Genomic DNA, 19,436 nt, shown 5'->3' with positions numbered 1-19,436 from the left:
GCTTTAACATGAAATATCAAAAGCATAAGCCAATTATCAAGAAAAAAGTAGGAGTCATCATTAGTTTGTTTGATTCATTACAATTTAAGTATCAAGGAGTTGGGATATTACACTGAGATTAAATTGTGCTGTCCATGACATCTGGTAGATAAGTAAATCATATGGGGATAGTGTTTCTTATTTGGTATGAAAGTTTCATGCTTTATACTGTATTATAGTATAAGATTTCCCCAGAGATTTGACAATGAGAAAACTTCTGAAACAATATTTCAGATCCTGAACTTTGATGTATTTAATATAAATTACATGTTTTTACATGTGTGACAGCAAGAAAAAACTATGAGCCCCTATGTGATTTCATCCAAAATTTTTTAACTATCCTCCATAGCCAGACATAGGTACTCAGGACACAAAAATGAATAAGGCATGGTATTTTTCTCAAGGAATTCACAAATTAGATACATCAGCAGCTACGTTGCTAAAGGAGTAATTATTTCTGCGAGTGGATGATGACAAGGGAGGCAATGAGGGAAAAGCTTCATAGGACAGTTGACATTTGTCAAAACAGTGATTTTTAGTACATAGAAATTCCTGATCAGATAGAAACATCAAAGATTTGGACAGTATGTTTAGCAATTTTTTTTCCAATCAAATACCAGACATATTTCCAGTAAATAATCCTTAGAAAACTAAGCAGAATGCTTTTGAAGAAGGAATTGCAGTAGAGGCCTTCCACATGGTATGCTACATGTTATGATTCTCAGAATTCCATGTTAACGTGACAGTTGCTTTTTATTTGCAAAACCTTCCTGATGCCAGTATTTTCGCTGGTTATCAGTTATGCACACTTAGAATGTGGGGCTTCTGTGACACCTTCTCAACCTGGGTTAACATAATTGTGTTGGACATTTCATGATGTTCAAATTCACATTTTAAATTTTGATATATTAAATTTGATAGATCCAAAGATTTCTTTATTGTGTAAATATTTTTAAAGGACTCACTCTTGTACTTCCTTTGTGCCAAAGGGGGGGCCATCTCCAAGCCACTCACAGACCAAACAGTAGCTGAATCCCAGGAAGCGGTGTTTGAATGTGAAGTTGCCAACCCTGATTCCGAAGGTGAATGGTTGAAGGATGACAAACACCTACCGCTGAGTAACAATATTAAAAGTGAATCTGATGGCCACAAAAGGAGACTTATCATTGCTGTCACCAAATTAGATGACATTGGAGAGTACACCTACAAGGTGGCCACCTCTAAAACTTCTGCCAAACTCAAAGTTGAAGGTCAGTGATGTAATAACAGATTTATCCGTTTCAAATCATATTACATTCTTGACAGTTACCATTTTAAAAGTCAAATGGTGTAATCGTTTTGGATGCCATAAATCTTTATTTCATGAAATCATCATAAACTCTCTTAGCTTTCTTTCTGAGCCATATACCCCAAGGTGCAGAATTGTTTATAAGATGTGTTTATGTGAAGAAGCCATTTCTTAGGTGCTAGCTCTATGGAATAGCTAAACTAGATGTTCTCATTCTCCATTACTCTTTCATTCTTCTCCAATCAATCTATGAAGCTATTAGTATATGGTTTTGCAAATTTCCTCCCATTCAAACATAGGAGAAAAAGTTATTGCACAGTATATATTTCAAATTGGATCCCAGGTTTTCCTAAATAATCTCAAGGAGTCTTTTAACACAGAGGTGCTACATAACTGCAAAATTTTTGATAACCATTTGTTTGCAAGATGACCAGGTAATGATCTCATTCAGGACTTCTTTTATTTGATGATATGATCTATATTTTCTAAACCAATCTTAAATTTTTCTTTAGCTGTCAAAATTAAGAAGACTCTGAAGAACCTCACAGTGACAGAGACACAGGATGCTGTTTTCACTGTTGAGCTAACTCACCCTGATGTGAAAGGCGTCCAGTGGATCAGAAATGCAGTTGTGCTGCAGTCCAATGACAAATACAGCATCTCAGTCAAAGGAACAGTTTACTCTCTGAGAATTAAAAACTGTGCCATTGTGGATGAGTCTGTTTATGGCTTCAAGCTTGGAAGGCTAGGAGCCAGTGCCAGACTGCACGTTGAGAGTAAGTTGACTTAGACGCACTTTATAAGTTGCCAACTCATGGGCACCATTAAGTTAACCATATCACTGACTTGCTTCAACTTTCCTTATTAGCTATCAAGATCATTAAAAAGCCAAAGGATGTGACTGCCTTGGAAAATACCACTGTTGCCTTTGAAGTCAGTGTTTCCCATGACACGGTTCCAGTAAAATGGTTTCACAAGAATGTGGAGATTAAGGCAAGTGACAAACACAGACTGGTCTCAGAAAGGAAGGTCCACAAACTGATGCTGCAGCACATTTCCCCCTCCGATGCTGGGGAATATACAGCTATGGTGGGACAACTGGAATGCAAAGCTAAACTGTTTGTGGAGAGTAAGTATTTGGCAGCCCCTGCCACGTTTCCCTAGATGACTCCCATTTATTCATTTGTTTGTTTGATTCATCCATATTTTAAAAAATAAAATACATTAACTGACATACCCTCTGATTTTCCCAAGCATTACATATTACAAAAACCATGAAAAGCATTGAAGTGCCTGAAACCAAAACTGCCTCCTTTGAGTGCGAGGTGTCCCATTTCAATGTCCCTTCCATGTGGCTGAAGAATGGTGTGGAGATTGAGATGAGTGAAAAGTTCAAGATAGTCGTTCAGGGAAAACTCCATCAGCTAATCATCATGAACACCAGCACAGAGGACGCAGCAGAATACACGTTTGTCTGTGGCAATGACCATATCAGCGCCACCCTGAAAGTGACCCGTAAGTAAAATAAATTAAATACACACACACACACACACACACACACACACACACACACACACCCCTTGGGTGCCAAAAAAAATGTGTACACATTTTAAGAGATGTTATCTATGCTCAGCAGTAGTTTGCCATAATCAGAAGTGTCTGGATACTGATGGTAACCACTTTGAGCACCTCTTGTAATTGCAGAAGTCAAATGTGACTTGTATTCATCTTTTGTTATCAGTATATATTGAATATTACAGTGTTAATATAGTTTTTTCCTTTCTTAAAATGTGTACTTTTTTGGCACCGGATAGATAGATATTGGCATCAGGTGAGAGAGAGAGAGAGAGAGAGAGAGAGAGAGAGAGAGAGAGAGAGAAAGATAGAGATAGATAGACAGACAGACAGACAGACAGACAGACAGACCGACCTGTCTGTCTGTCTGTCTGTCTGTCTCCCTGTCTATCTATCTATCTATCTATCTGTCTGTCTGTCTGTCTGTCTGTCTGTCTGTCTGTCTATCTATCTATCTATCTATCTACCTATAATAGCCAGTAGACTCATTGTTAGTCCATATCTTACACATTTCCTTCCTGACCATTTAATCCACTGAAAAAATGATTGAAATGTCTACTGAGAGTTCACACTGAGTTAAGCACTAGCATCTCCACCTAGATAAAATTTTTCAATTAGAATAGCATTGAAAGGCTACCTGTAGTGGGGCTCCAATGTCTGTCACTTGTTCTTTTGATTCTTCTATGACTTGGCATTGTCCTGTAGAGAGAGGGGTACCTGGAAGTTATCATAGCTCGTATCTCTGAACTGTAATCACCTTAACAGACATACTAAACACATTCTGGTTTTCATTCTGCGCCTGTTGTGACCCACATCATATTGACATAAAGTCTCCTTCCCCCTTTGCAGCAATCATGATTACATCCATGCTGAAGGACATCAATGCTGAAGAAAAAGACACCATTACCTTTGAGGTGACAGTGAATCATGAAGGCATCTCTTACAAATGGTTAAAGAATGGTGTGGAAATCAAATCAACTGATAGGTGCCAGATGAGAACCAAACAGCTCACGCACTCACTGAACATCAGAAATGTTCACTTTGGAGATGCTGCTGAGTACACCTTTGTGGCTGGAAAAGCTAAATCAACAGCCACCCTTTACGTGGAAGGTATGACTGCATAAATGTCATATTTATAAAAATAATGTCAAACATACTATATAAAATGTTACTCAGTGTATCAGTTGATGAATGGATGAATAAAATGTGATATATCCATGCAATGGAATATTATTCCACAATAAAAACAAAGTACTGATATGTGCCACAACATGGATGAACCCTGAAAACTTTATGCTGAGTGAAAGAAGCCAGTCACAAAGGATCACATATTGTATGATTCCATTTATGTGAAATCTTCAGAATATAAACATTTATAGAGACATAGATTGGCCTAAGTCTGAGGAGAAACAATCAGAGAGGCTTGGGGAGTGATGGCTAAGGGGTTCATGGTTTCTTTCTGGGGTAACAAGAATGTTATCAAATTGATTGTAGCAATGGTTGCACCACTCTGACTATACTAAAACCCACTGAATCGCCTACTTTAAATGGGTGAATTGTATTGTATGTGAATTATATCTTAATAAAGCTGTTAAAAAGGTTAATTCTTTTACATGCTATTTTTCAGCGCGTCACATAGAATTTAGGAAACACATTAAGGACATTAAGGTTCTAGAAAAGAAGCGAGCCATGTTTGAATGTGAAGTTTCTGAACCTGACATCATTGTACAGTGGATGAAAGATGGCCAAGAACTACAGATTGCGGACAGGTTAGTTGTTTTACTTGCTATATTCCAGCAAGCCCCAGTTTGCTTTGAATCATCCTACATTAAACTTTAATTTCCATTTCATCCGTAGAATAAAGATACAGCAGGAGAAATACGTACACCGCCTTCTCATCCCGTCGACCCGGATGTCTGATGCCGGGCAGTACACAGTAGTGGCAGGAGGCAACACGTCCACTGCTAACCTCTTTGTAGAGGGCCGAGATGTTCGCATCCGAAGTATTAAAAAGGAGGTTCAGGTATTAGATACATGCCAGATTTGGGGGGAATTGTCGATAGTCCATAATCCATAATTTTATATTTTAATTATTAACTTTTAAATTGTCTAACCACAGTCTACTAAAGAATTAAGTCAGGTGATCCCTTATGGCCTAGTTTCTTATGCTAACATCAATTTAGTCACAGTTTCCTCTCACTTAGGGAATAAGTGTCCTTAGCAGCTGTCAAAATTTTTTAATTAAAGCAGCTGTAGAAACTTCACTGTCTAAAAAATGGCTACTTGCCAAACAGCACCAACCAGAAAAGAACTAAAATTTTAATTGTGGCATTCACACATCAACTAGAATTAGGGAATTGAGAACAAAGTAGCATTTTCTCAGAAGCTGCCTATTATGGAGAGGTGGGTATGTAGGGACTTGGCTGAGAACACTTACTCTGAGGTCCAAGAGGAAGACCAGTTTGAGCAAAGCTGGATTCCTAGCAAGGATCTGAGAAAACATCTTTGCTCTTTACTACATGAGCTTGTCCTCAGGTGCCAGTCTTCCCACATGGTATAATGGAGGTGGCATGTTAAGAGAAATGTCATTTTGGCTTCATCATATTGCTCATCCAGGAAAAAACAGGCGTTTCGGGCCATTAGCCATAGTGAGAAAGACTTCAGTGAGGGCTCAGACAACCTGGATATGCCGTCCATCCTTTATTGTCCAATTCTCAACCTTGATTTCCTCACTTTCAAAATAATTCCTACCTAGTCCACAAGGTTTTTGTTCATATCACATTGAATAGTACTTAAAAGAGTATAATACATAGTATAGGACTTGAAAGAGTATAATAAATAATAGGTGGAAAGTGTCATTATTTCTGTTGTATTAATTAAGAAGCCAACATTTAAGGATCAAATCATTGCCTCTTTGGGGCACCCTCTCTCTTCGGGGCAACCTTCTTTTTCAGGGCAGGTGTAAGCATGATTCTCTACAAAAGAGTTTGGGTGCTATTTGTCCAAGGATGGGCAGGAAAAATTAGAACATGCTATGCCAAGTCAACTTATTATATCATAATGTATGGGTTTTACATGCTCTTCAAAAGAGCAGTAGTAGGAACAGGTTAACTGAAAGGATATCAGGGCTTCAATTTTCTTTTTGTTTCTTCGTCAAAAGGTTATTGAGAAACAACGTGCCGTTGTTGAGTTTGAGGTCAATGAAGATGATGTTGATGCCCACTGGTATAAAGATGGCATTGAAATCAATTTCCAAATCCAAGAACGACACCAATATGTTATAGAGAGAAGAATCCACCGGATGTTTATCTCTGAGACCAGGCATAGTGATGCCGGTGAATACACCTTTGTGGCAGGAAGGAATAGGAGTTCTGTTACTCTCTACGTCAATGGTAGGTAGAGACTTTAACTTATTTGGTGGATCCAACTGGAATAAGCCTCCCTGTTAGTTTACTAAAGTTCTGGTAGTTCCTGGGTAATTTCTAAAGAACCCATGATACTCATGTGGTTACATCTATATTTATTTTCACATCATAACTATGGAAAAGGATGGCAGCTGTTAAAACAGCTGTTACGATGTTGTTTTCAAAAAGCACCTAATGGCTAGATCTCTATATAGTTGGTCAACACTATGGAATATCCACTACATGTCAATTATAATATACCCCAAATGGCTTTGTAGGTACAACATTCAGCTCTTCTAGTTCTCTGCCCTTGGCCCTAAGTGCTTGAGTACTAGTAGCACTACCAAGCAATAGGGGCATTTCCCGCCTCTAGTCTGCAGTGCCTGGGAGAACACAGAGGTCCCCTCTGAGACCACAAAGGGCCTAGAGAGCCACAGGCTATGCAGAACACCTTCTCTCTGTCTCAAGCTCTATTACCAGGGGCTTTTACTTTGGAGAAAGTATTCCACACGCTACCAAGTCCTCAGAGGAATACCATTAAACCATGCACTTTCCTTGTTAGAGACCTTAGAGCTGAATTTGAGGCTAACTTAGACCTGAGACTAACCTAGATACACAGAGAAAACAGAACCCCCATCTCTATCCTTATCTCGGGCCATATCTATCTGCACAAATACCCTTGAGGTAGATGAAGGAACCCTAGCAGTGATCTCAAGGTTCCCCAAAATGAAGCATATTGCCAACATTCCCTTGGTCCCTAGGAGACCAAATAGTCATGGTATCCCATTATTATTTCTATGTTACTGATGGGGATACTGAGGCACGGAGAAGTAAAAGTCTTTTCTATGGCAGTGCCAGAAACCAGCTTCACAGAAGTCATTTCTCCCCATTTCTGTGTTCTGTGAATTACCTAGTTCCCCTCATTCATCACAAGACTAAGAATGTGCCTTCATCAGCATAACAGGAGAGCTGATTTTTAAAACATCTACCCAATTACATTTAACTAGATCTGAAATAACATTCATTCATTCTTTGATGTGTACTGATACAGTTCTCTGGCACCTGTATATAAAGAAATGACTATGACATATACGCAGATACTTGCGAAACAAGCAAACCTGAATGGGACAAGCCACCTCACCGATGTGGTTTGCCCAAATGACTTTTTAAAATACATAGCAAGTGGAAGTTGTTCTCGAATTCTTTAGGGTACTGACCATCTCTATACCCTACCCAGACCCTGACAAGGAACAGGTAACCATGTTATGTTGAGAAACTCAATACTTTCAATATCCCCTGCCCCATGCAAAATATCCAAAGTATCTTTCTAAAACTATTCCCTCTACTCAGGGACCAAATTCCAAATGTTTTCTTCTGTGTTACAACAAAGAATGTCCTAATATTTTCAGGCAAGTAAAGCTACAACAATTTCAAAGGTTTGTTTCCAGGCATGTAATCACCTGGCAACTAATTAATGTAGAATTTCATGGGCTCGTCCGTGTTTGTGTGCTTTTTCATGAACTATTTGTTTTCATTTACTCTCAGCTCCAGAACCGCCCCAAGTTCTGCAGGAGCTTCAGCCTGTTACTGTGCAATCTGGCAAGCCTGCCCGCTTCTGTGCTGTGATATCTGGCAGACCACAGCCCCGAATTTCCTGGTACAAGGAAGAGCAGCTGCTTTCCACTGGCTTCAAGTGCAAATTTCTTCACGATGGGCAAGAGTACACACTTTTGTTAATTGAAGCCTTCCCAGAGGACGCAGCTGTCTATACCTGTGAAGCCAAGAATGATTATGGAGTTGCCACAACCTCAGCCTCACTCTCGGTGGAAGGTAGGAATGCCTTGCTACTTCTCAGCTTTAAATACAACCACAGAAAGCAGCTTTTGCATCCCCCAGTGCATTTAAAAAATACAATTTAGAGCTCATAAAAGTAGATTGCTCCTCAAGTGTAAAACTCTGAAAGTGCTCCACTGCAACGTAAATTAAGATAAATTGGCATGCTCCCTTCTATGAGGTGTGTGTGGTGACTCAGTCATGATAAATCTTCTGATCCCTTTTCTTTAGTTCCAGAGGTTGTGTCTCCTGATCAGGAAATGCCAGTTTATCCTCCCGCCATCATCACCCCACTTCAGGACACTGTCACTTCTGAGGGACGGCCAGCCCGTTTTCAGTGCAGAGTTTCTGGAACAGGTAGGTTTACAAGCAGAGGTTCATTGCTAATATTTGCAAAGAACAATGTGGAGGAAAAGTTTTCTCAACTTTTCCTCCATTACAAACATCCCTGATGCATAATTTGAAGTTTAATGGGACTCTTGCAGAAGACTTACTTTAATTATTGAATTAAAACTTAGATTATTGTTTTCCAATTCTGGACTGTATACCTGAAAGTGATTAAGGAGGTAAATTATATGTGTTTTTTTTAACCACAATAAAAACATGAATTAGATCGGTGTTTTCAAATGTTTTAAACTTCAGAAAATGTCGTATTCCCTTTGATTGTAGTTGCACTTTTATCTCTTGAAAAAATATTATAAAAACTATAGTTATTGTTAGATTAAATATAAAGCATCTACATGTGTTTTAAAATAAGAGCCTACTTATATATAAGACATTATTCATTCTATGGACAATGTTTGTGTGCAGAGGTGTATTTCTTTGGAAGGCACTATATGCTATAGTGGTCAAAAGTAAAGGTTTTACGGTCAGAGAGTTTGGATTTTTTCAATCTTGGCTCCACTCTGTGACCTTAGGCAAACATGTGATTTATCTGGTTCTCTTTCCCTTATGAATAAAGTGAGAATAATACTGCATTCAGTCTTAGAATGTACATTTCATGAAGGCGGGGATTCTGTCTTAGTACCTAGAACCGTATGCCTGCAAAGCAGTGGCTACTTGAAAGGAAGCTCTGTGAGAACCAGGGTGGATCTTTGTCCTAGAACAGCTCCGCACAACAGACACTCGAGAAGTAATTGAGAATTGGACAAACTAGTGATTGTTAAATGACTAATACCAATCACTTAAGACTATTATCAGGATTCCATTAGATAACCCAAGTCAGCACTTAGCACAGTACCCATCATATAGCAATCCCTCAGTCAGTTATTAGCTGATAAGATTTTTTTGATTGGGGCCTGCTACCCAAACACCAAGAGCCCCGCGCCCCTACTGCAGGATTCTGACCTAGTCAGAATGAGATAAAATGTTTGGAACCATTTCAAGCCAATCATGATTATAAACTGACCTCAGACAGGGGCAAGAAAAATCAACTTCATCCCAACTGAAAATCACTCCCTCATTTCCTTGGCTCTTGTATACCATCATCAGAGGGAAATGCTCAAAGCCTGGGCGTCTCATAGCACTGCTAATAAGTTTTATTGTTTTGTTTTGTTTATTATGTCTCCCATTAGTTTATGGCCCCGTCTCTACATTGCCAAAAGCCATTTTCCTGAATAAGTTAGTTGGGCCTCTCTGACCTAATAATTTCCTCCCCTGGGATGGAGTGCTGATCTAGAAACCAAATGGACCTGTTTGATTTTAGGAGCATAATTAAAGGATGTAATGTATGCAAAGCTCCTATAGGCATGGCAGGTGACTGGTGCTCAATACATTAATTTTATTATAGCCATAGAGAGGAATTATATAAACATAAAATTCTGGTATTGCGTGAGCAACATGGACAAATAACTAGACTTTGTTGCTTTAAGTCATAATGTTTGAGAAATACTAAATATCAAGAAATGAGAACTGATCTGATAATATTTTACTAACACAATAAAGAAAAATGCATTTTAATATCAAATTCACTAAAACCACACTAAATAATTTATCTTCATATTAAATTTTTAGAGGAAATTTTTCAAATAAATATACATGTATTTGGATTGTCCAAAGTAGTGAATATTAACAATATTTGTACAATGCCTTTTATTTTATAAATCATATTATAGTTTTGCCTTTAAGGTGTTGCAAAAATACATTTGAAGTCCTCAACAAGACTCCAATTGGAATAGAAAGAGAAAAATGTCTACCTTTTCAATATGATTTATGTTTAAATGTTTGAATGGACTTTATCAATTCATGAGATCATTAATTCTCTATGTGTAGTAATATTTATACACACATAACACCATCTTGTAAATGTATATTCTAGATGACAAAAATTAAATTCACTAAAGAAAATATTCTTTTAAAAACTTACAAAATCACATAGTTTCATCTCCCCAGGACTGAAAATATTTATACAACTGCCTCTGGAAAGGTATTGCCTTAAGAAAGTAAGTGCAGCCCTGCCTTCCACATATTGGGGAAAAAATTATGAGTCTTTGAAGCTCGAGCACATGTTTTGGGGAACTCAAACTTTCGGAAGCATGGAACAGGGTCCTGAGCAATCCGGTGAGGCTTTCAGAGCAGTAAAAATGTTGTCTAGTGAAGGTCTCTGGTGCCACCTACTGGTAGAAGAGCGATTTGAAAAGGAGCATTTTAAAACTTGCAGCTTTTTGCTAGTGTTTATTCTACAGATAATGAGTCTGTATCATTTGGAGGCTTACAGAGTGACAGCTAGCTCAGTGAAGGGAGAACTAATTCATCCAGCCATGATGGATGCCCATTGTTCATTTAAGCGTCTATTCAGTTTTATTCTACCCACACTTGTGTTCCTTCTATTGAGAGATTAGGCTAGACGTTAGGGAATGCCAAGACCAGGCTGTTGCCTTCGCAGAGCTCAATGTGCAAGTGAGGAGATGCACAACTAGATCCCAAGGTTGTAAGTGCTGTAACATCCACACTCTCAGTGTTCTGCGTCTGAGAGCCAGTCGGAGAAAGATGCATGGACTGAGCATTGAGGAATCAATAGGGCCATTGAGCACAATGGTGTCCAAGGCAGAGAACAACATGAATGCACAAAGTCACAGAGCATGCGAGAACACTTCATGTGCTGGAAGTAACAAGTGGTTCAAGTATGGTCGGAGCGTGATTTAACAAGGGAGCAAAAAGGCTAGGGCCCGATACTGAAGTGTTTGGTATTCTATGCTTGGCATTTCAGATTTTATCTTGTTTCCATTGAGGAGCTAGCCAATGAAGGGTTTCTAAGCACCTGGGAAACATGATCAGATTTGCTTTTTACAAATTATGCTATGATAGTGAAAGGTGGAATGGACAGGTCTGGGAGGTGAGACGAGAGGTAAGGAACCCGGGGAGAGGCTTTCACAATCGGCTTGGAGAGTGCTGACAAGACCCTCAACTAGGGGAGTCAGGAGAAAGAAGGAGGTAAATTGTAGAATTCAGGGGGTAGAATGAACAAGATTTAGGGACCAAATACAATGAAGTGGTGGGGGTAAGGAGCAGGGGCAGCGAGGGGGCCTTACAGAAGCTCCAAGAAGCCAATGACCAACACAGATAGTGGCAGCCCAGCCAGGAGCACCAAATCCATTACCAAGAGAGGTCTCACCTTTTAGCTCATTTATTGTTGGTAACTCATGTCTGTCCTAGTGCTTCATTCGGTCCACCAAAGGAAAAAGTTGTCAATAAGAATAAGCAGAGAACCTCATATGGGGGCATACCACGCTCTCCATGCTTCCATTTCCATTGATAATTAAACAAATTAACTAACTAGTTGTAAGGTGATTACTAAATTCCATGTGACAGTGTTACCTATTACATACCTGCCTTGTGGTGTGTCATTGACGGCACTGCTGATCCCTTCCATGATGTTAGACGTTCTTGCTTTACTGGCTGACTGGTGCAGTGGTTTATAAAATCCTTTCATCAGTGTATGTCATTTAATCCGCACACCAACTTTATGCAATGAATAGCCCATGAATTATTATGCATATCATTTTATAAATGAGAAGACTGGTCCAGAGAGATGAAATGACATATCTAAAGTCACATAGCTGGTAAACTATAGTGTCATGATTCCATTTTCTACCTTTTATTGTTATCTAAGGAAGTGAAAAGGTTTGTTTCTTTAAAAGGAGAACCTGTAGTTTATAAATAACTCAATACCATGTGGGAAGGAGGAAACCCTTCATAAACCAATAATTGTGCTAAATGAAAACAAATGCTAGATGACTAGGCTATTAGAAGATCCCCATGGATGATATTGAGATATAGAAGTGATATAGTGACTGTACCCCCAAAGCAAGATGGCTTTGATTTTGGCCTTTAAAACAAGTAACTAAATTTAAATTCACTCTTGACTTACCGGGTTATTATTTTAATGCAATATTTTTACAAGTGCCCATTACCATAAATTATAACATAATAATGTTATTTTATCACTACTTTTGGGGTTTTATTTTATATCATTTTAAGATGGTTCAAATACTTGCATGGAAATAGCTAGTTTTATTATTATTTACTATTGCCTCTACTTTGAAAAAAGCCTAATATATCTAAGATCCCCAAATTCCATGATTCATTCTTTCAATTCAAAAAGTATTTTCAAGTTAAAAATTATTTTCTGTGGTGAGGAGGAACTTTCAATGCTTGCTCATTGGTAATGAAAAAATAGAATTTTTTTCTTCAGTTCACAGGGTGTCTGTTTTAGACATTGTAGGATGTTGATCTTCTCGGCTCTCCTTTTGATTGATCTTTCTGCACACCAGAAGTGCAGATTTTCTTCACTTCCTGTCCCAGTAGGCAACTAAATCCCAGATCAAACGCCACATAATGACTGTTTCTCAGGACTATCTTTTTCTCAAGGTCACTGAGTATATCAAAATCATTTCCTTGCTTCCACAACATGCAACTCAAATGATTAAAAATAATACAGCTAAAATTGTAAAATTTTAAACATTGCTACCAGTTTATACACTGGGTTTTTCTAGAGTCATATTTCCTTCTTAAAGATGAAAAGAAATCATGTAAGAGCAGATGTGGCATGCCTAAAAGAAAAGTATGAAGTTATTAAGATAGATATGAAATATAGTCACCAGTATATTTGAGTTTTCAGGTAAATTTAAAATATCTACTTCTGTTTGTGATTTAAATATCCCTTTCCTTTTGTGATACAGATCTAAAAGTGTCTTGGTACAGCAAGGACAAGAAAATCAAGCCATCTCGTTTCTTTAGAATGACTCAATTTGAAGACACTTACCAACTGGAAATTGCTGAAGCTTATCCAGAAGATGAAGGAATTTATACTTTTGTTGCTAATAATTCCGTAGGTCAAGTATCAAGCACAGCCAACTTGAAACTGGAAGGTAGAGTAAAACAATTTTAACAACCACATTTAAATATAGATCTAATCTCATCATGTCAGTAACGATCACTAAATATTTCATGTAAATCATCGTTGGTCCTACTATTCTCTTTTAATGCAACTAATTGTTTCATATTATATGTGATGTTCTCACTTTTGCTTCACCCTTTCTCATTAAGAATTACAAACATTATGAAACATTTTTTATTTTGCCCTGCTTTATCTCCATAACATTTTTTAATGTATCGCTCTCATCACCAGCTTTCATGCTTCCTGATCAGCATGTATCAGAATGGGTAGAAATGTGCTTAAGGAAATAGATAAATCTGTTTTCTCATTTTGCTAGGATAAAAATTGTTTTAAAAAAATTAATCTAAAAGTGTTATCATCCCCCTATTGTGTTGACACAATTCTGATTTCACAGAAGTGACAGTGGACGATTTCAGGTCTGTACACCAGCTAGATGTATTCACCGTCATTCAAAGAATGCCTAAGGATCGAGGGGCGCAGTCCTAAGATGGTTTAAGATTTCTGTTCCTGGGGCTCTTAAATTATAATCAGAAACACTTCCTCAGTGGGGCAATTTGATTCAAAATGAGACAACTAATTTTACACGGTCAGATTATTTTCTCTGAGCTAAGTTAGTCTATATTAAATATGTGCAAATACCTAACGATTTAGGACAACTTTTTTTTCTTTAATTTTAAACAAATTATAATAACCAGATATTTTCTTAATCAATTAAAAGTGTTTTGCAAAATAGAAAAGCTGGTTTTACAACCAGACGGAAAAAATAAAAACAGAGAACAAGAATACCTAAACTAAATTGCGTACTCCACTACTGCCTTCATGAAAAATATAGTGAAGTTCTTTGGACTATTGATGTCTCAGCTTGTGTGTCTGGAAAACGGAAGTGAACTTGTGTGACTTTGAATTAATAGTGGCATACATTGACAAGGCATTGGGTTTGGACTGGATTCTAGACTACCATTAAATTTGTGACAGATCTGTAGACAACTCCAAATGAGTTCTGGTTTCAATGCAGGGTACACCATTAAAGGTTGGCATGCTTCTTTTCAGGATTTAGCAAACTTGAAGAAGTCACATCAAACTTCCAATGGCATGTCTCTTCATCAGTTTCATTTAAGAAGGAGTCCCTTGGCCAAAAGCCCATCTTCATCCAGTCTCTATCAAGCCTCAGGGTGCACAGCGGGGAGACAGTCAGATTTTATGCCAGGGTTTCTGGCATTCCGAAGCCAGAAATCCAGTGGCTTCATAACCAGCAGCCAATTCTACCAACAAAAGATATAGTTTTCCATTTTGAGGAGTCCACAGGCATGGCTTTAATGCTTATAGTTGATGCTTACTCAGAGCATGCTGGGCAGTACGCTTGCAAAGCAGCCAATAGTGCTGGGGAAGCCACTTGTGCAGCTGCACTCACAGTGACTCCAAAAGGTAAAGCCCATCTTACTTCCAAGACTTTGCTTTGCTGCCTACCTCCTACTCCCTCTGTGACTAATGAGAGTCTCGACTGTCTCATTGCATATTGTGGTCAGTCCATAATTTACTAATAAAGTAACATCCCACAAGTCCCCCTGAAGTCTCAATTATGGGTTAACCTTTGTACTCTACATCTCACTGAAGTATGTGTTCCGTGCATTACATTAGTAATTATTTTGTTAGGCATCAACTATGCTTGACATTTTTCTTTTTCTAAACAAGATCTCATAATTGCTTCATTAATGACCTATTTGCTGTATATTGTTTATAAAGTATATGGTGAAGGAAGGACAATTGGTATCCCAAATAGAGTCAGCAAAAGAGTGGGAGGAGATGGACTGTGACACTCTAGATAACTGCGGTGATAATGGAAGGAAGAAACTAGATACTGTATGGCATCCACATGCGCCTTCATCATCCATTCATCACTGAATTACTGGCAATGAATTTTCTTTTGTATGATCCTGACATCCTAGAGCAGGGGTGTCCAAACTGCGGCCTGCGGGCCAACTGCGGCCCATGATCCATTGTTAATTGGCCCGCAGCAAATTCCAAAAATATATTTAGTTTACTTAAATAAATCAGGTGAGGCAATACGTACTTCACCTTGAGTGAGCAGCCTGGCTGTTTGTGTATTTTACCGCATATGGCCCTTGGTAAAAAACATTGAAAAAAGTTTGGACACCCTTGTCCTAGAGCATACCTCATCTGACATGCTGCTTCCAAGTGACAACGATGTCTTTCATCTTCATCTTCCATGCCATTTTATGTTACTAACCTAACCAAGTGACAAAACTTAGATCTTAATATTCTTTTCTTTTTCTTGTCACTTGATTATACAGTGCAAGCCCTAGCTAGGCAAAGTTCTGGGAAAGATGTAAGAATGTCCACCAAGTCCCAGGCGGTGGCAGATTCCTCTTTCACAGAGCAGGAGACCAAAATATCCCCAAATGAAATTAAGTCATTTCAAGAATCATCATATGAATATGAAGTGCAGGTTTTTGAAAGTATGTCTCAAAGTTCCACCCACACAAGTGCATCTGTTCAAGACGTAGGGTTGCACCACACTGCATCCCTTTCACAAATTGCAGAAAGCACTGAGTTGTCTGAGAAATGTGCTGAAGAGACCATGGGTGAGGCACCAAAGATTCTCCTGCATCTTCAGGACCGCTCTGTAAAGTGCGGCGACACGGCTCAATTCCTCTGTGTTTTAGAAGATGAATCTTCTGTTGATGTAACCTGGACTCATGAAGGTGTAAAGATAGAAGAATCTGAGAGAGTGACGCAGTCACAAAATGGAAACGCTCAGTTTCTTACCATATATAATGTTCAGCTGGCAGACCAAGGATTGTACAGCTGCATTATACACAATGAGTATGGAGAGAAGACAACATCAGCAGTACTAAGCGTAGAAGGTGGTTATTTGATTTTGAGCTATGATTTGCTTCATTTCATCCTCATCGCTTTCTGCAGCTTTTCTGCCACGCAAAGTGAATCAGACTGTAGTAATTAGAATATCTCTAAGTTAGTGTTCTATTTATAAATGACTTATGGAAGCCATTTATTTGCCAAACTTGTTAAGAACATTTAACTTTCCAGTCTAGATTCAGGAAGTTTAACTTTCAAATCCAGGAAGTTGGGGTCATTTCCCATGTGCTGCTCTTTCTAATATTTACCAAACGCACCACCTAAGAAGTGTACCAAAGAAGGTTAAGATGTTAAAGATCAAGTATTTATTGAGTATTTATTATTGTGCCTGACACGGTGCTAAATTTAAATTTAATTTAAATTCTCATTTGCCCTTTGTTTTGAGATATGAAGGTCCTAGCTTTATACAAAGAGGCTATGAAAATTAAAAATTGGACACTGAAAATAACAGGGGTATGTCTGGACCAAAATTAGTGGTTTCTGGATATTTCACAATAAATCATCCTGCTTTTATAGCTTCAGATCCTCTGGGAATTGTAGAATCGTCTCACGGCAAGATCGTTATTTTTGTTGTTACTGTGCTTGAGTCTCCACTGTGTTTGGAAAGTCATGAATACATTTTTCTGGGCAAAGGACAGCTTCTTCCTCTTATCCATGGACTTTGCTTATAGATACTAAGGAAATAAGAAAATTATTCTTCAGGTACTAGAAGCCCATGCTACGTGGCTACAGGCAGAGGAGCTTCACTGAGTCCCATGGAAGGAGGCTGATACATGAAGTTTGGGCATCTCCAAGGCTCTGTCGAGACCTATGGCCTCAAGTTCTTCCCTGCTCTGACCACACTATTTTTGAGTTGTTAGACAGGAATAGGAGGCAATACAGTGCTATGTGCGCAGCCATCTCGACACTGAATTTTGAGCTAAGGTTATTAATTGTATCTGTAATACTCACCAAAAGGAGTCTGTTTTCTTTCTTAATTGGGCATTTTCTCCTATAGTTATTTCTGGTTCTGTTTCCAAAGCCTACAAAAGGGATATCTCAAGAACTGAGATCTAGTTATGCAAATTAGATGGAAAGTTCTACCATCCAGAGAGTTGACCCTCAATTTAACCGCAACTGCTGGCTAGCACCATAATTGCACAGAGTTGCTATTTATCTGAAGTTGTTGTCTACAAGTTTTGTGGACAACAAGTGTGACAGTTTCTGCAGCAATACAGCAGGGAATTAGCTGTGAACACAGTGCCATAATACAGTGCTTGCATGTCAAGTTCCTAGAGGGGATTTGAGCTGGATATTTTTGCCCCAGGATTTTTAGTTCACTAATTCCAATTGAATATTATTAAAGTATTCTTGGAACATCAGCATTTTTTTTCTTGAAAAGTCTAGACTTCCTTACTTGTACTTAAGAAAGTTAAAAGATAAGCCACTTTAAAGTATTTGAGGAGTGAAGGATCAGGCACAGTTATCATCTAACTTAAGGCTAGTTTTTATTTGTTCCTCTTTTATTATGGCCTAATAACTTTGCAAGGCTACACAGTAATCCACGAATATCAAGTAAGAATGTAAAACCCCATAAGTCAGTTTGAGTAGAATTCTTACATGCATAGTAAGCATAGATATATCATATATTCGTTTTGGCACTAACGTGCTGCTTTTCTTTTCATCCTAATGACATTCCATCTTCTCTAAATTCAGCATGTGTTTTACTCTTACAAACACAGCTAATTTATTCCTTTTCCTAACTTTATTCTTACCTAGCAAAAGAATCGCAAACCAGAGCAGTTACAAAAATTTCCCTTGGTTCAGACACTAAAAGCATTAAAATACTCAAAGAGTCACAAGTTAAAACAACTCGTGAAGTAAAGAGAGAATCGTCAAAGAAAACATCAAGTTTGTCATTAGCTTCATGCCAAAGACCACAAGGAACTGAGAAGCCAGGGAGTCAAGCATACTGACACAATGTCACATGAACTGAGAAACAAGAGCGGCACCCATCTTTCTGAAGAAGCTGCCCCAGAGATGATTGTGTCTAAAAACTGAACCTTTTCCTTCTGTAATAAAAGCAATTTTGAGTTGATGACTTTTGATTTTGCCTCTTAATATGTAATTGGACTTTATGTAGTTTCAAGTTTTAAAGGTAGTTCAAATCAAAGGAATACTTACTAGCTGAAAATGCAAATTCTGCAGGAAAAACTGCGAACAGCCCTCAACTTAAGGTGGCAAGTTAGAAAATGCATGTTCTTTCTAAACATGACTTCATCTCTTAGCAAGTGTTCAACCAATAGACATTAAACAAAAAAGAATATTTCTTTAGCTTGTGGATTGCTTTTCTGAATGCATGTAAAGGCATGGGAAATTATGGAACTATATGTGAAACTTTCATAGAGAACCTGAAATAAAAATGTTTTTAAATCTTTCTGTCAACATTGTCATGTACTTTGTCAACTCATTGATTTGTTTGGCATGAATTTTTCTGATGCATTTGGAGGATGTAGTTTTCTATTATAATAAAGAGAAAAATTGTAATTATATGAATATTAAATTGGGGCAGAAAGTATATGGAATTAATCACTAACATTTCTTTATATGTTTTTTTTCCATTTTAGCCCATGAATCATTTTTGCATGAGAGGATTGAACAGCAGATTGAGGTGGAGATGAAAGGTATTGTTATATTGAATGTGAGATTTAAGTAGAAATTCTGAAGGATTAATAGAATCCTTGAGCTGCCTTCTTTCTTTTAGTATTATTGAGAAAAATGACATAGGTGTACAAATATATCTCTCAGAGTATATATTACTATGTCGCATGCCTGGTTTAGTATGCTGACGGTTACATGCATTTCACAGTAATTTGTTTTATGGTAATTTAAAATCTTGTATTTAAAATTTATCGGTCATATTCAACTTCATGTTTGCAGTCATTTTCAAAAGTGTGTATTAGATAACGTTGGTATCTGAATGCATGAAATCATGTAGTAGAAGTTTGTTTTCAAAATCAGT

General features: G+C 37.9%; 1 protein-coding gene across 2 annotated transcripts in view; it reads left to right on the top strand.

Annotated features, from left to right (window-relative positions):
• TTN (titin) overlaps positions 1-19,436 on the top strand; it is a 271,515-nt gene that overhangs the window by 35,709 nt on the left and 216,370 nt on the right. For both annotated transcript variants that reach the window (XM_088794519.1, XM_019739278.3), the window contains exons 34-45: positions 1,029-1,289; positions 1,840-2,103; positions 2,196-2,456; positions 2,582-2,842; positions 3,752-4,012; positions 4,530-4,671; positions 4,760-4,925; positions 6,063-6,294; positions 7,852-8,136; positions 8,371-8,496; positions 13,320-13,508; positions 19,042-19,098. In XM_088794519.1, coding sequence (XP_088650645.1) covers positions 1,029-1,289; positions 1,840-2,103; positions 2,196-2,456; positions 2,582-2,842; positions 3,752-4,012; positions 4,530-4,671; positions 4,760-4,925; positions 6,063-6,294; positions 7,852-8,136; positions 8,371-8,496; positions 13,320-13,508; positions 19,042-19,098 — 2,505 coding nt within the window. The remainder of the gene's footprint in view (positions 1-1,028; positions 1,290-1,839; positions 2,104-2,195; positions 2,457-2,581; positions 2,843-3,751; positions 4,013-4,529; positions 4,672-4,759; positions 4,926-6,062; positions 6,295-7,851; positions 8,137-8,370; positions 8,497-13,319; positions 13,509-19,041; positions 19,099-19,436) is intronic.

Source organism: Rhinolophus sinicus, chromosome 17 (genome assembly GCF_057876585.1).
Source record: "Rhinolophus sinicus isolate RSI-liver-muscle chromosome 17, RSI-T2T, whole genome shotgun sequence".
NCBI lineage: Eukaryota > Metazoa > Chordata > Mammalia > Chiroptera > Rhinolophidae > Rhinolophus > Rhinolophus sinicus.
The sequence above is the reverse complement of the archived record's forward strand: the minus strand, read 5'-3'. Positions and strand labels throughout refer to the sequence as shown.